Source organism: Lissotriton helveticus, chromosome 9, assembly GCF_964261635.1.
Source record: "Lissotriton helveticus chromosome 9, aLisHel1.1, whole genome shotgun sequence".
Classification (NCBI taxonomy): Eukaryota; Metazoa; Chordata; class Amphibia; order Caudata; family Salamandridae; genus Lissotriton; species Lissotriton helveticus.
This window is the reverse complement of record NC_136070.1, coordinates 1134172725-1134187249: the sequence shown is the minus strand read 5'-3', so window position 1 is coordinate 1134187249 and position 14525 is coordinate 1134172725. Positions and strand designations below refer to the sequence as shown.

At 38.6% G+C, this 14525-nt stretch overlaps 1 protein-coding gene across 12 annotated transcripts in view; it reads left to right on the top strand.

The window, feature by feature from the left end:
* The window catches only part of MAGI1 (membrane associated guanylate kinase, WW and PDZ domain containing 1), a 1290512-nt gene that overhangs the window by 1261589 nt on the left and 14398 nt on the right, over positions 1 to 14525 (top strand). For 10 of the 12 annotated variants that reach the window (XM_078661551.1, XM_078661549.1, XM_078661547.1 and 7 more), the window contains 3 exons: positions 1181 to 1241; positions 3610 to 3753; positions 4823 to 4961. In XM_078661551.1, the coding sequence (XP_078517677.1) occupies positions 1181 to 1241; positions 3610 to 3753; positions 4823 to 4961 (344 nt within the window). Of the gene's footprint in view, positions 1 to 1180; positions 1242 to 3609; positions 3754 to 4822; positions 4962 to 7046; positions 7136 to 14525 lie in introns of all 12 variants that reach the window. The other 2 variants (XM_078661554.1, XM_078661553.1) reach the window with 1 other exon arrangement.

The window sequence follows — 14525 nt, the reverse complement described above, 5'->3', positions numbered from 1 at the left end:
CGAAGACAAATGACCTGCTACTATGCCCTCTTAACATTGGTATTACTAAATCACTCATTAAAGGAGTCAGTTTTCTTTCAAGCAGTTTTGACATTCAAAGAGTATGCAGTAGCTCTATTGTTGTCCATATCCCTTGTTACGGGAAACAACCATTACGACGCGGTCATAACACCGCAGTACCATTACAACGCGGATTTTAGAACGCAAGTCGTTACCACGACTTGCGCTGGAGGGCGCTCTAGACTAAGGAATAGTGTGATTTACAATTCCAACACCTTCCCTACTGTACGTAAGCTGGAGTTGGAATAGTAAATCATACTATTCCTAAGTCCAGCACCTTACAGCGCATGTCGCGGTAACGACTTGCGTTGTAAAAGCTGCGTTTTGATGGTACTGCGGTGTTATGTACCGCCATACATCCCTTGTTATCATGGACATGTGATTTAATACATCTGTCTTTTGTTTGAAATATCTAGACCATCAAAGCAAGACATTTACCTCATGTGTCATTCTCACTTTAAGAGAACTTTACCCTTATCTTATATTGCCAACTCCAGAGATTTTAGATTTCATTTCACTGTATTCATTATTATTTGATGGTCGTGAAAAAGGTAGATCTGAAACCAGATAAACTCCACCAAAACGTGATAAAAAATGTTTAAACCCTCCTCTGTTGTTGGCCTACAAAGTAGGAATGTAATTGTTACCTTCTTCACTAGAAGGACTGTTGCTATGCAACAGGGACTTTTGTTTTTAACAGTAGATGGATCTTTTGAATTATTCTTTATTGGCCTTTGTTATCGGTCATTTTGGTGTAATTGAATGAAATAGTATAATTATAGGATTTTTTCTATAACAGCAATTGTAACTTCACAATGCACATTAGAGTCTACTGATGGGGGGGCTCTTTTTGATATCCATGAAACCTGTGTGTGAAGATGAATTAATTTTGCTACTGCATCATCTGTCTAAGGAAACAAAAAGTACTATATCTCTGCAGTGAATTTAAAGTGACCTAAATGTTTACTACACATAGAAAACATTCCGAAGTTTCTATAAATTAACACTTTGTGTTATGATTCAGAAAATGTCAGTCTGTTCCTTGTTGATATGTTGAGGTTGAATGGTTCAGGCGTCCTGCTAAAACTGCTGCTTGACTTATATATTGTTTGTTTTACAGGAACAACTCAAAACCAAAGCAAGAGACACAGTTTGAGTTTAAACCTGCACCAGTAACACAGGTGACAATTTATCTTTCTTTACATTGTTGATATTTTGCTAGAGAAAGCATATATTTATTTAACTCCTTAATCTTCGAATAGCCACAAAGCATTAACTCTTACCCACCACTCCGAAAGTAATGTACCTCTGTATTTTCTTTTGGTCAAGGAAAGAGAGGGCAGCCTCAGTCAAAAAATTGTCAAAGATTGTAAACTTGATAATATTTCTGCTTTGAAAGCCACAAAACTCCTCGCCAGGCACTAAAGACTGGAGAACCATGCAATTGAATGTATCACATCAACTAAACATAAAAGGTCATATCAAACCCACGATAAAGTATTCCACTGATTCCCTGTCAACATGAGGATTAAATTGAAGGTTGTGTACAGTATTCGTGAAGTATACAAGAGCAAAGGTCTCGTTTACCTGCAGGAACTGGCACCGTAGTAAACACATACCCGCACTTCATTCAGTATCCACCCATCATATGAATCGTGCAAGAGGATGAAACACAGGAGTTTACAGGTCATTCAAGGATATCACCTCTGGAATGCCCTCAGTCTGCCCATTAGATCAAACCAAACTACATGCATTTCAGAAATCTTTTGAAAACAAATTCATCTGTTCTGCTGAACAGATCTCAGGATAGGGGTGTTGATTGAAAAACATCTGACTCTTAAGTACCTGTCCTCTAGACTCCCTATCCTGCCATTGTTTGTGGATGTTCTCCCATCTGACCAGTACTCTGATCAAAGGTGAGAAACGTTACTTGATAAAAACGCATATCAAATGCATGTCTATTTCCAAACTGAGTAGATTGATCACACCGCATACTGCCCTCTGTCACTTGGGTTTAGGAGCTGCTTTAGTGTTTTGTCAACTTGAATGCTTATCACTAATCAGGCTGATCTACCACAAATACATGTACTGCACTCTTCTCTGTTTTTATGATGACACTTCAGTTAAGGCCAAGTCTTTTCTCCAATCTTGTTTTTGAAGGTCTTTGTTAAAGGAGGCATTGCCAATGGTCAGAATGCTTATACCTCGGCCAGCCCATATCAGTTTTATTTTTAGTCATATTCATCTGTCCCTGAGCTTCTCTAAAAATATATATGTTGTAATGCTTTAATTAATTTTTTTGATCTTTACCAAATTTTTCTATACTACTTCTAAGCATTATTCTCAATGTGTAACAATTAGTACCCAGTGGTGAAATATTGCCTTCTTAGCCTGCGTCTATCAAATATTTGAAGTGGAACTGTTTTGACATGTGTCATTTCCAGCGTACTTACTACGCATTGATGTCATTTTATGTGGTAGACGCTTCATAATGTTTCAGGCTATTGCAGATGAACACAGTCAGAAGATGCCTTAAGGCAGTCATAATTTATGTACGTATTTCTGGAGCATGAATTGGAGGGCAGTTAGTTTTACAGTAGCTTACATGTCATATTCTTCAATTAGAGCAAAGAAGACTGCAATCCTTATTGTATGTGGCGTTCATGTCAGGCAATATGAATGCCACACTACCGGCTGTCCATTATTAAAGCCTGCTGTCTGAGGTGTGGTCCATTGTCACATGTATATGTAAGCGTGTGCACAGTTTACCCACAACTTGAACATTTTGAGCCATCCATAGCTTGAAGTTTTTGACTGTTAAGAACCTGGATGTGACCTGTATTATTTAAGGACTAATGGATTTTTCAACGGTTGCCAACACTAATTTTGCAGTAGATAGACAACCAAGTCTAAAACGATACTGACTTGATATCAAGCATGGTTCAGTGCCCTCTTTGTAATACTGAGGTCAAGAAGTAAATAAGCCATTGTGTTCCCAAAGGCATTTGACCCCATTTCCCAATAAGTACAAGAATTTCTCGTGAGGTAGAAGTAGAATTTTATTGCGTATTTAAAAGGCAGTCATGGAGCCAATCTGAGAAAAAAACAGGTATGGCAGGTCGGGGGTGGGGGTGGAGGGGAGTCATATGGCAGCCCGTCTGGATCACTACCCTTCCCCTAGTATACCCTACCCACCCCTCCACCGTGCAAAATATAATCCAGTGCATTGGTTTTCTGCTGCTTTGTCAGGAGGCATTTCTTTTCAATCCAGTCACACTATTTCAGCGACAAGTGAATTTGAGGGTTACTTTTTCAGTAGATTAAATCGGGGACGCCTCTTACCCTATACTGCTTAAGTATCTTTACGTTGTTTATCCAATAATGAACCCTCATCTGCGAGAAGACTCAATAAATGGATGTCTATATTCAGCTCATCAAATAATTTTTACACTGCGGGATCGGGCCTGTAATTTTTCAGAACTTTATAATTAGTCCCAATAGCAGTGCAGTGTACCATAAGGTATTTCCCTGTCTATTGTTTCTATGCAGGATCAAGACTTTTATACTGTGGAGCTGGATAGAGGAGTCAAAGGATTTGGTTTCAGCCTACGTGGTGGACGGGAGTACAACATGGATCTTTATGTGCTCCGGTTAGCTGAGGACGGACCTGCTGAAAGATGTGGAAAGATGAAGGTATGCATGCAGGTTTAAATACATTTGTGCTATTTTTGTAATTTGTCAACCAAATCAATACCTGGAAGTCCATTGAGATATTGAACCTAAGTACTAAAAAAATTTGTTTTAAAGTTTTCAAACAGGTACTGAATTCCTTAACCTAATTTAAAATCCCAATAGCATTATTGTAGTGCTTAAAGTGTAGCAAATAACTTCGTTTTTTATGTGTATGTGATAAATAAAATGCTATTTACTTAAATGAAAACAAAACCGTTCATCCCTTTAGGCCCTAAAGGGATGACCGGTTTTGTTTTCATTTTTAAGTAAATATCATTTTATTTATCACGTTCACATAAAAAGTTTAGGGGTTCATTAAATAGTTTCTTTCGCTTTGAATCTTTTTTAGCTGCCAAAAAGGCTGCCTATAGGAAAATACAAGGGAAATCTGGGGGTCTGATCTTGACTAAAACACCTATTAAGGTCAACAGATCTTAATGTTGTAGTTAAACAGGGGGCAGGTTAAAAATTGTTCAAGGACTAGACAACCATTGTGTCCAATACATAAACACTCCACTGCCTTTATTATGTATTTACATTGGGCCACCATCTTGAATAATTTAATATCAATAAAGGCCACGGAGGCAGGTATGCTGTCAATTTCCCATTCCTTTTTTGGACTCCCTTCAAAAGTCAACAATTTGTTCCCATGTATAGGATGTAAAGTTCTCTATACGCGTCTTATTTGTGATTGGCTCTCTCGATTTGGGATTCTTTAAAGTGGAATTTCTGAACCAAACATTTTTCATGAACTTTTTTGATTACTAATAAAATTGATGATGAAAGGGAAAAATGTAACTATTTCTGCAACGTATGCATCAAGATCTGTATTTGCCAACTTGTGGTTTTAATATTATGTTCATATATAGTGTTGGCATATACAAATCTATATTTTGTTGTTGCATGAATATCCGACTGTATTTGAGGAAAAAGTTAAACAGATTTCATACATTGTATGCTAGGCCTACATTTTAAGCCTACTATTCGTGCCTACATATTTGATTCTAAGCTTTTATTTATTTTTGGACAGATTGGTGATGAGATACTGGAGATCAATGGCGAAACCACAAAGAACATGAAGCACGCTCGGGCTATAGAACTGATTAAAAATGGTGGCCGCAGAGTCCGCCTGTTTCTGAAACGTGGAGATGGCTCTGTACCAGAATATGGTGGGTCAAACTATGAAAACATTCCTTCCTTCCCCACCATCACTCCATGAATGTTTTATCTCAAGATCTGAAGCAGGAATTTCTTACTCTATTCCTTTTCCACCAGTGTCTTACCAACCTTTGCAAAATTTGGTTAATTGCCTCGCTTGTGCTGAAATTTCTTCACATTCTCATCTTTTGCTTGATTCCGTGGACTGGGCCTCAATATAAGGGAGGATCATCATAGCATCTTGTGCGATGATCAGGAAACCTTCTTCTTTGTCCAGCTAAACAAAGAATGTGTATTGAACTGTGCCAAACTGTGACATTGTGGTTTAATGATGCCACCAATTAGTTATATTCTTGGAATAAGTACACAACTAGGAACCGCAAATGGTCATCGTATGGTCATTTTGAGCAGTAGGTTTGTTAGCCATATTGTCGAACTTGTTAATTACAGGGATATAATGTGTTTATCATTGTATCCCTCGCCCAGTATTTGTTCTTGAATCCATACTCTATGTACAATTATGCATTTGGCTTATTGAGCACACTAAGAAAAACAAAGTTAATGGAGTCTTAGCATTTTATTGACTGTGTGAACTACATTCCCAGCATGATGTTTGCAACATATCAGGAAAAGAGAACTTATAAATTATAATTATTTTGTATATGTTCCGAGTTTAGTTATAAAGAGATTTTGAATAATATTGCTGGATAATACTGTATAATATGTCCTATTTATTTAAGATCATTGTTGAAAATCTATGCCCTAGATATAGGGCCCTTCCCCAACCAAAGGTTTTTGAAGTTTCTATCGAAACTGTGTTTGAAGGATATCCTTAAATTCTACTCCCCTATTGGGATATATTGCTGTTATGGAACTTTTCTGTCTTTCGCTACATTCTTGAAAAAATCATTCTGCACAACATATGAACTGATTTTTTTTTGTTACACTTTCTACTTACCTTTTCTTGAAAAGTCCAACTAAACCTAAATGTCTGTCTACCTTCTACATTGATTTGAACTAAACTGAAATAGAACATTTTACAGATCTAAAAATACCATATCCCCAGCGAATATGCCACCCATCACTGGCATGTAGAGCTGTTGCACTCATACTGCATGAAGCCATCACAAAAGGAAAGTAGTTCATGTGTAAGTGATGGCAAGCAATCCTGTACAATTGAGTCAATCTTTCTTAAGTGAACCCAGACACTATCCATGCTTCTGGATATGTGAACATCGCATTGCTATTCGGATTTAAAGGGAACATTTCATTTTGAGGTGCTGGTCTAAAAAAATACCTTATGTTTTGTCAATGTACTGCCTTACCTGGTAACGCCCATATTAAAAATGTAGAAGGCTGAACCTTAAGACTGGCCATGACTATGTGAATGGTTTCTATGCTCATCCCTGCATTGCTACTAAATGATCGCAGTATCCTTTCAATAGCGATTTTCCACTTAAATTGTCATCAGTCTACAAACATATGGTTGTACAACAGTATGAGGAAATGCCGGACTGCTAACAAATGTAGCAATAAACGTGCATTTTTTTAAGCAGTGGTTTAATTCGCTAATGCTTTGCTGCTGTAAAATGTAGTTGTATAAACATTTGGGATTAGTTGTCCTTTGGACCCTATCGATTGCAGTCACGAATGGTTACTAATGCAATGTTAATTTCCAATATTGTCTCTCTTTATTGGAACACGCTTCTCTTCGAGGCTGTATATTTTTGTAATGAGTTTTGTAATTATTTTCAATGTTGTAGTTTTCAGTGGACTTTCTCTCTCTTGCTGTCGAATGTCAATGTTTTTCCCTGACATCTTGTGTCTCTGTTCAGTTGTTTAACAAATGGATGCAATATTTTCCTTGGTTTTTGGTCACTTCTTGGCTGTCTTATTATGTCACTTTGCTAACTGCTGTCTCTTCAGCCTTATTTGGGTGTCACCTAGACAACCTGATTGGAAACAAATAAACTTTCTTGAAATATGAAGATTTTTCCTTTCTTCTTTGTCATAGGGTATCTAAATGTTCTACTTTTCTCTTTTCTTTCTCTCCTTTCTTTGTACTCTACTTGGTGCTGGGCTCTTCCCTTCCTCAGCGATGATTCCTCCTAATATCGCTGCATGTATGAGAAATGACAAGCTCGGAGAGCCTTGCTTCTACCTTATGGGCCATAATCAAACTACGGTTTGTAGCTGAATCGTTATTAGGTGTTTTCTGTGCTGTGGCCTTCTCCCCTCACCTTGCTTCTGCTTTGCTATACGTTTGTATGTACTACAATTCCTCCTGCGTGCCCTGCATCCTTTCAATGGTACATACTTTACCCCAGAGTCATTAGAGGCCTTTACCTTGCTCGTTTCTAATTTGTGCAGTAACCAACTTGCAGAATTGAGATGCTTGCACGCAAGAAAAAAATCAAATCAAAACTCCTAATCTTCCATCAAATTCATTTAAACCAGTTTAGAATGCAACCCAACCATAGCGCATCTTTGTTTTTCAAACGTAATCAAATTGCTGCTCTGCGGCAATGGCCCTCATTCCAAGTGAAATGGTTAGCTGTAATTCGTGATTGTACTATTATTTCAGGATTACAAGTATTTCCCTGCAGAATGTGGAATTACTGTGGTAATAAATATGTGCTACTGCACCAAATTCTGCTGGTAACTTCCCATTTCCAGGCTATTTTCTGTATACAAATGACTATTGCCTCTTGGGAAACTCCCAGGGTAGTACTGCAAGTGCAAATATAACATACGGTATTCCTGCATCAGACAGAATTCCTGAATCTGCTGCGAACGGGTTACCGGCCAAGTTAAGATTTTACTTCGAATGAGGGCCTGTGTGTGAATGCTAGAGGTTCATGAAACCACTGGTGTGGATGATAGAGGACATTGAGTGTGCCCTGGTGAAGAATGCATGAGCTTACCCCGGGATGAAACGTACTTTTTTGCAGAAGGTATCTCTGGGGTATTCAAACACCGCGCTTGGCAGTGGTGTGCTTTCTGAAAGGTTACTGTAGGGAAGTGCCAGAATCTAATTTTATCAGTTTAGGGAAGCGCATGAAATATACATTGGGACTGTCATTGCGTTTAATGTGTAATGTGATGTTAGAATGAATTAGGCACCTGATCTCCTGTGTCTGCTGTTAACAGCAGTGGTGGCATATATTTCCTTTTCTAATTTTCCTCTTGATTAGGCTTATACAAATACTAGTACGATATAATTAATTCTTTGGGGATCATCTTTTAAATCCTTTTAATTTTATAAGGCATTCCAGCTGTAAAGTCCCAGAATAGTTTGTTTATAAGATACAAAAATAGGGAATGCCCAAAAGTGTTCTACCGGCAGCCGCCTTTGGTGCTCAACTTTAGGCTACAAAGAAAAAAGGAAAATGAAGACTTCGAAGACCAAAGCACAACGAAAGGAAAATAAATGTTAGCAGTAAAGCAAAAGGTAGCGGCATGTGTGGCAAGTCTGTTAGGAAAAGCCCTCTGAACCATGGCCGGATTGCGTTGTACCTCAATAAATTGTTAACCAGTGGATGGAGTTGGGTGGTGCCTCGCATCTTCATATGTTTGTCCTCAGATTTTAAGATTTCAAGCATTATTATCTTTTTGCATATATTTTGCCATATGCTTATTTTTATCTTTTTGGGTGTTTTGTATAGCAATAATGGAACTATGGTACAACTTCCGTCTCTTTGAGGTCAGGGGGACAAACACATGAGGGATTTAAATGTTTACATTAATTCCTTTGGAGGCTATTTTAAAATTGAATAGCACTTCATAACACACTTATTGCCAGTTTCAAACTCTGTGAATAATTCTTATTTATGGTCAAATGGTGCCAGTTTTATCGGCAGTAGAAGTAATAAGTCTAGAGTTGCCCTTGCAGGGATATGAATTAGTGAAATGGAAGCTTCGCCAGATGGAATTGAAACAGCAAATCCAGGACAAATTTCTCTGAATCATTTTGCTGGGTGCCATGAACATCAGTCGTTCCATAAATTGACAAGGATATTAGTGTATTTCAGTTTCCCATATCTTGTGGAAAACAAATCGAATCTCCTCCCATGTGTAAGTTGTAGCAGAGAATCTGTTCCATTAGGAGGCCGTGCATTCAAATGGACTTTTCCAAAGCTAGGACTGTGTGAAGTTGATACTTCACTCAATTCAATCAGTTTGCCGATTCCTGAACTTGAGAAATAGTGATGTTTCTTCTTCACCTAGTTGCACTTCAGGGAAATTTCTCCTGTTTTGAGGGAAATATTTTTACATGGGCGTGATATTTTAGCAAAATATTTTTTGCAAATAAAACATTGGAAGGCCAATTAGCATTTTTGTTATTACCAATTTATATTCTTACTAAAGTTAAATTAGCAACATTCCATTTGCCTGAATCACCCAATAAAACTTATTTTTGCAAACCACTTTCTCCAGTGGTTTAAATGCAATTTCCAAATTTTATTCAGTTACCACAGAAGTTTATGAAAATTCACAGAAGGGCAGAAATTCCCCTCACACCTAAAATGGATAGGTTTATTTGCTACTCCACATAGCCGACATATATGAAAAAAACATTACCCTGGTTTTAGTCTTGCAATTTGTATTGTTAAAATGCACTCTACGGATACATTAACTACCCAGTAGTAATAAAGGGTTCAGTTCTGCATCTTGTTAAAACATAAAAGGTGGCAACGCTGCAAGTAATTTCAGCACTGTAAGTAGTATAGTATTTTCCTGTTTGAGAGCACCCTGTACAGTAGTAAAAAGTCAATTTAGGACTTTTCTTGAATTATACCTCCCCATATGGAAATGTTGGTTGGTGTTTGTAACACTAATTTGTACCATAAATTGAAGAAAATGCATCTTTTTTGCTCTAAAAGATCAAAAAAGTGAAGTGTTGAATGATTTATTCAGTGCTCCGTTTGAGCCAGCGGTTACAGGCCGGGCTCACCAGCATTCATTTTTGGAGATCAGCTGCTATTTTCCCTCACCAAACACACAAGGAGGAAAGAAGGGTAAAGGGACAGAAGGAACACCCATGGCAAAGGGGGAGAAAGCAGATATTAAAAAGAACCTTTTTTTTTTGCTTCTGCTTTTTTTCTTCTCAGTTGTGTTATGATACAAGTGTGTATTAAAAAAAAAAAAGCGCCGGGACACTCATTGAGTAGCCGTGCGCTATACAAAACAGATATAACATAACATAACATAACCTCAAAGTCCGATGTAAGGAGGGCATGGCGATGGATTAAAGAGAGCTGTGGTGGTATCAACGCAGCCTGGGCACCGAGCACTTCTGAGGAAAACATTGAGTCTTACAAAGTAAGCATGAGATGTATTTCTTGAAGACATGCTGCGAAGACTTGCCATGTAGGTAGCTATGGCAACCACATCACACCACAACATAAAGTGTAAAATTAGAGGTTAACCATATTTTATATCCAGCTTCATCTTCAGAATAAAGCAAAGGGGGCATGGCTCAAATATGATAGAGAACCTTTGTTGTCTGCAAGTCGAATGCAGGGTATCTTTAGATCTTTTTTCTTAAATTTTAACTGTTTTCAGAAAATTGCCTAAATACTAAGTTTTAACAATATTGTCCTATACTCTGATAAGAAAGCTGAGATTGGAAAGTCAAAGCAATTTCTCTACCTTTTGCATCAGTGTAAAAGCAGAGTCTGTGCATCCAGAGTTACAAAATGGAGGTTGTGTTGGGCAGTCTCAAAATACTGGAATGTGTAGTCCTGTAGGGCAGTTTAGGGTTTGGGGAAGGTGCTGGAGTAAGAACGCTATTGCAGTCCTGTACAGACACTCATGCTTCTCACACTGCTTGTCTGTGGGCATCTTTAAAGGGTTGCTCATACTTGGTATTCATTGCATTATTGGCCTTTCTAAACAGTGCCAGCTGGGAAGCTAATTTTGTGACCATTGTTATGCTGGTCGTTTAGGCACTCTAATTTGGCAGGCCGCGCTCATATGCAAAGGATAGATGTGGGACCAGAGAACAGTGTTTGTTCAGAGGTAGATGGGCCAGACAAGCTACATCCACACACTGCCAAATGGGAAGGGTCCAAAGTAAACTACAACATGGAATATGAATGCTGCAGTAAGAGGGGCGTACTGCAGACCCCTGCGGCTCTTTCATGCTTCATGGGAACCCATTCAGCCTAAGGCCTGTGGATTTCTGTGAGATCAATTTCTCAGGGGCTTCTCACCAAGACCTGCTAGATGTCCTACCATTTTGATTTACACCACTGGAGTATTAAGAGACATTGATGTGGGTGGAAAGACCATTTTGAGGTAAAAGCCAGAAGTGCCATTATGGCAGCATAGTGATGCAAAGTATATAATTAAAATGGCTGAATCTGGCCAACTGCTAGCTGTGAAAGGGGTCAATTTAATGAAACCTCTTGTCACAAACAATTGAGATTATAACCACTGCATTACAGCCTTTGATTAATTTGGCTATCTTATTGGCAAAATTGTAAGTCTAGCTTCACACATGCGTAGTCCTGGTGTCGCCCAGCTGGTAGCATAATATGCCGCAATTTGATGTGGAAATTTAGTGATATAGTTACGTGTGACAGTAGGGCATCTTTTATCCTTTGCCACATCCAAGAATGGTATTTAATAAATGGAGTAAAGATTAAATATAGGTTTAAATGAACGAATGCCCATCTACTTAGAACAATCCTCTCTCGCCAATGGTCTTTAATCGATATTTGCTCCAATGAGCGGTGATGCTCAGGGGACCAGCTTCTAGCCTTGCACTCATCTAAATGTTGGCCTATGGGTGATATTAGAGTGGCTTTGACAGCTGGAGGACCTGCACGTTTTTGAGGGGTGCAGGGGTGGAGTCAAACCACTGAATTGTTGTAGGTGTCCAGCTTTTTGGCAAAAGGTCCATTCTCAAACACTCTGCACCTTCTGCCAGTCAGCAAAAGTATTTGAAATGGGGGCAAAGTACTTTCCTTTTAGTAAGACCGTTATAAGCCATCTTCCTAACGTGACTAAAGCTCAAGATACTTGTACTGTATGGTTACATACAACAACTCCATGATAAGCTACGTCAATTAAATTTGCAGTCGGGTCATTTATAGTGAAAGCATTCCAATGTCCTATCCCTTCACAAATTAATATCCGTTTTTCATGCCACTCTCCTTCCTGGTTGACACGTTAACCAGAATTATAACCCAACTTCTAGGCAATGGGGCATCAAATGCTAAAGGTAGTGCGTGATGTCTCGAGATTTTCTGCTCTATGCATTTACAGATGGAGACCTCAAAACTCCTCCAAGGTTCCCAGACCCTGTTAACATTTTGCAGCCTCAGTAGTCTTTGTATTGTGTGTTTGGTACCATGATTAACTCCAAACCGAACAATGTTATTAGGGTCCAAAATTAAGTTCCATGTCTTATGACTGACCTGTAAATACCTGACTTGCGAATGTGCAAGAGTGCATTTTTACTACATTTAACATCCACCATTATGCTTATAAGATAGTATGCTACAAGCTGAACCTTCTCTTGCTAAATAATTCGGACAGATTTGTGAGATGCTAAAATGGATATTGTTCAATGAAAGAAGATCTATTACAACGACCACTGATCAATTAGATTCTTTTCAGTGCACTTTGAAAGCCTACTGAGTTGCTTGTAATGTGAGGTTCAAACCAGCTTATGTCTTCTAAGATGTGTTGCGCACCGAAGTATGATTAATTTAATGGCATCCATGCGCTCTATTCAGTTCTAACAAGATCTAGATTTGCACTCACTAAGCTCGGGTCTAATGAATATCCACTTGAAGTGGTACATGTTATATAAGACCTCTTCCCAATAGGTATGTTTCTAAATACTTAAAACCATTCATTGGCAGAATTTCAGGGTATAACTGCTTCTTGAGAATTGATTTCAACATGACGAAAAACGTTTTCGACCTGTCCCTTCATTATGAATCTTGCTTATTTAACTCTTGCTGATCACTTTTTCAGTCAGATGAATTCAATTTAGCTGCAGTGTTCTGTAAATAACGCTGCCATCTTTGACTAGTGAAACTAACTGAGCTAGATTCTCTAAGGGATAAATCTATTAAACGTTGGTATTCTGTTCATACATCTTTATGCTCGCAAAATGTCGGATCCGATTGGAAAGTGTCAGTGGAGGTAGTAAAGTGTGCCTGCTCCACGTTTATTTGCATAATAGTAAGATTATGTTCATACGAAATTGAATGCTAAAGTTCCTTTTTTGACGTTCAACACTGTAGCTTTTCCGCTCGCCTGATGCGCCAGAAACGTGGTCCTCTTTAAGATAATAAGCAAGCCTGCTATGCCTTGCCTCATCTGGCAACTGGTGGTTTGCTCACGAATGAGATTATTAAAACACTGATATGTGTAATATGAGTAAACTGCAATGAGTACTGTAATTTAGTGTACACACTACATCCAATATCCTGCAATTGTCATGACTAGAAGAGGACCATTCCGCTTTATGGGTGATTGAAACTGGTCAATGCCATAAAATCTAGGGCACAGTGAGACTATCAGATAAGGTGATTGATGGTGTATGGTGTCCGTTTAAGCATAGATGCTCAGGCCTCATTGGATTGACCCTGGAGAGGAAGTGGGAGAGCGGACACTATGCAGCGGCCACTATCCAAATTCATTGTGTCCTCCTAGATAGAATAGCTCAGTGACGCAGTTCTGAATTCCCTTCGTGACTGATAAATAATGGCTTTATTATTGACCAAATTTATCGAATAGTTTCATTAGATTAAAGAAAGGAGGACACAGATAGGTTATGCAATATTTTCCTCATTCCCTCGAACCCTCGCCCGGGCACGCGTGTCACCTGCCCAAAATACTGGTTTTAAGTTTGGCGCGTTGAGGTAAAATCGACCAAACTGAAGAAGTTTGTAATGCAGGCATCTTTATAGGTAACATGACCAGACCATGTACGTTGCAGTGTATATTTTGGGAGTCTAGCTAACATGAGCTTCAGCTCGTTCTGGTAAATAACTTTTGCTAATTAAAATATTTTAAAAGGGATGTGACAATGCCAGCTGCATTCCATCTGCATTCTTCTGTCCATCTGCTTTGGCAGTCATGGGATGAGTTGTGTTCCTCTGCCAGAAAGGTATATTGGTTAACCAAGAGGCTCTGAACGAGAAAGTAATTGCATATTAAATGCAATCAGCAGCTGGCTCTGAAAGGTACACAAAATAAAAACATTGCAGGTAGCAGGTGCAGATTTGAAAAAGCATGTGTCCCGACTGGTTTATTTTTAAAGCCTATAAAAATAGGTCTAATATGTATCTTTCTGCAAAGTTTGCAAGACAGTAGTTCCAGACAAGTTTAACCAGTCAACGCTAGGTTGGCAAAACTGCCCTTTTTTTTTATATATAAGGGAAGAGGATCTCCTCTCCAAGGTCCAGGTCCATGCATGTACACTAGTGATCTTTGCCCTCTTTGGCACGATGAACCACAGCACTCTTCCCCGCAGACTAGTCATGCCGCAGAAGTAGAAAGACAGCACACCAGCAGTAGAATCCTTCTTAGTTTATCCACATTGCAGTTAAAAC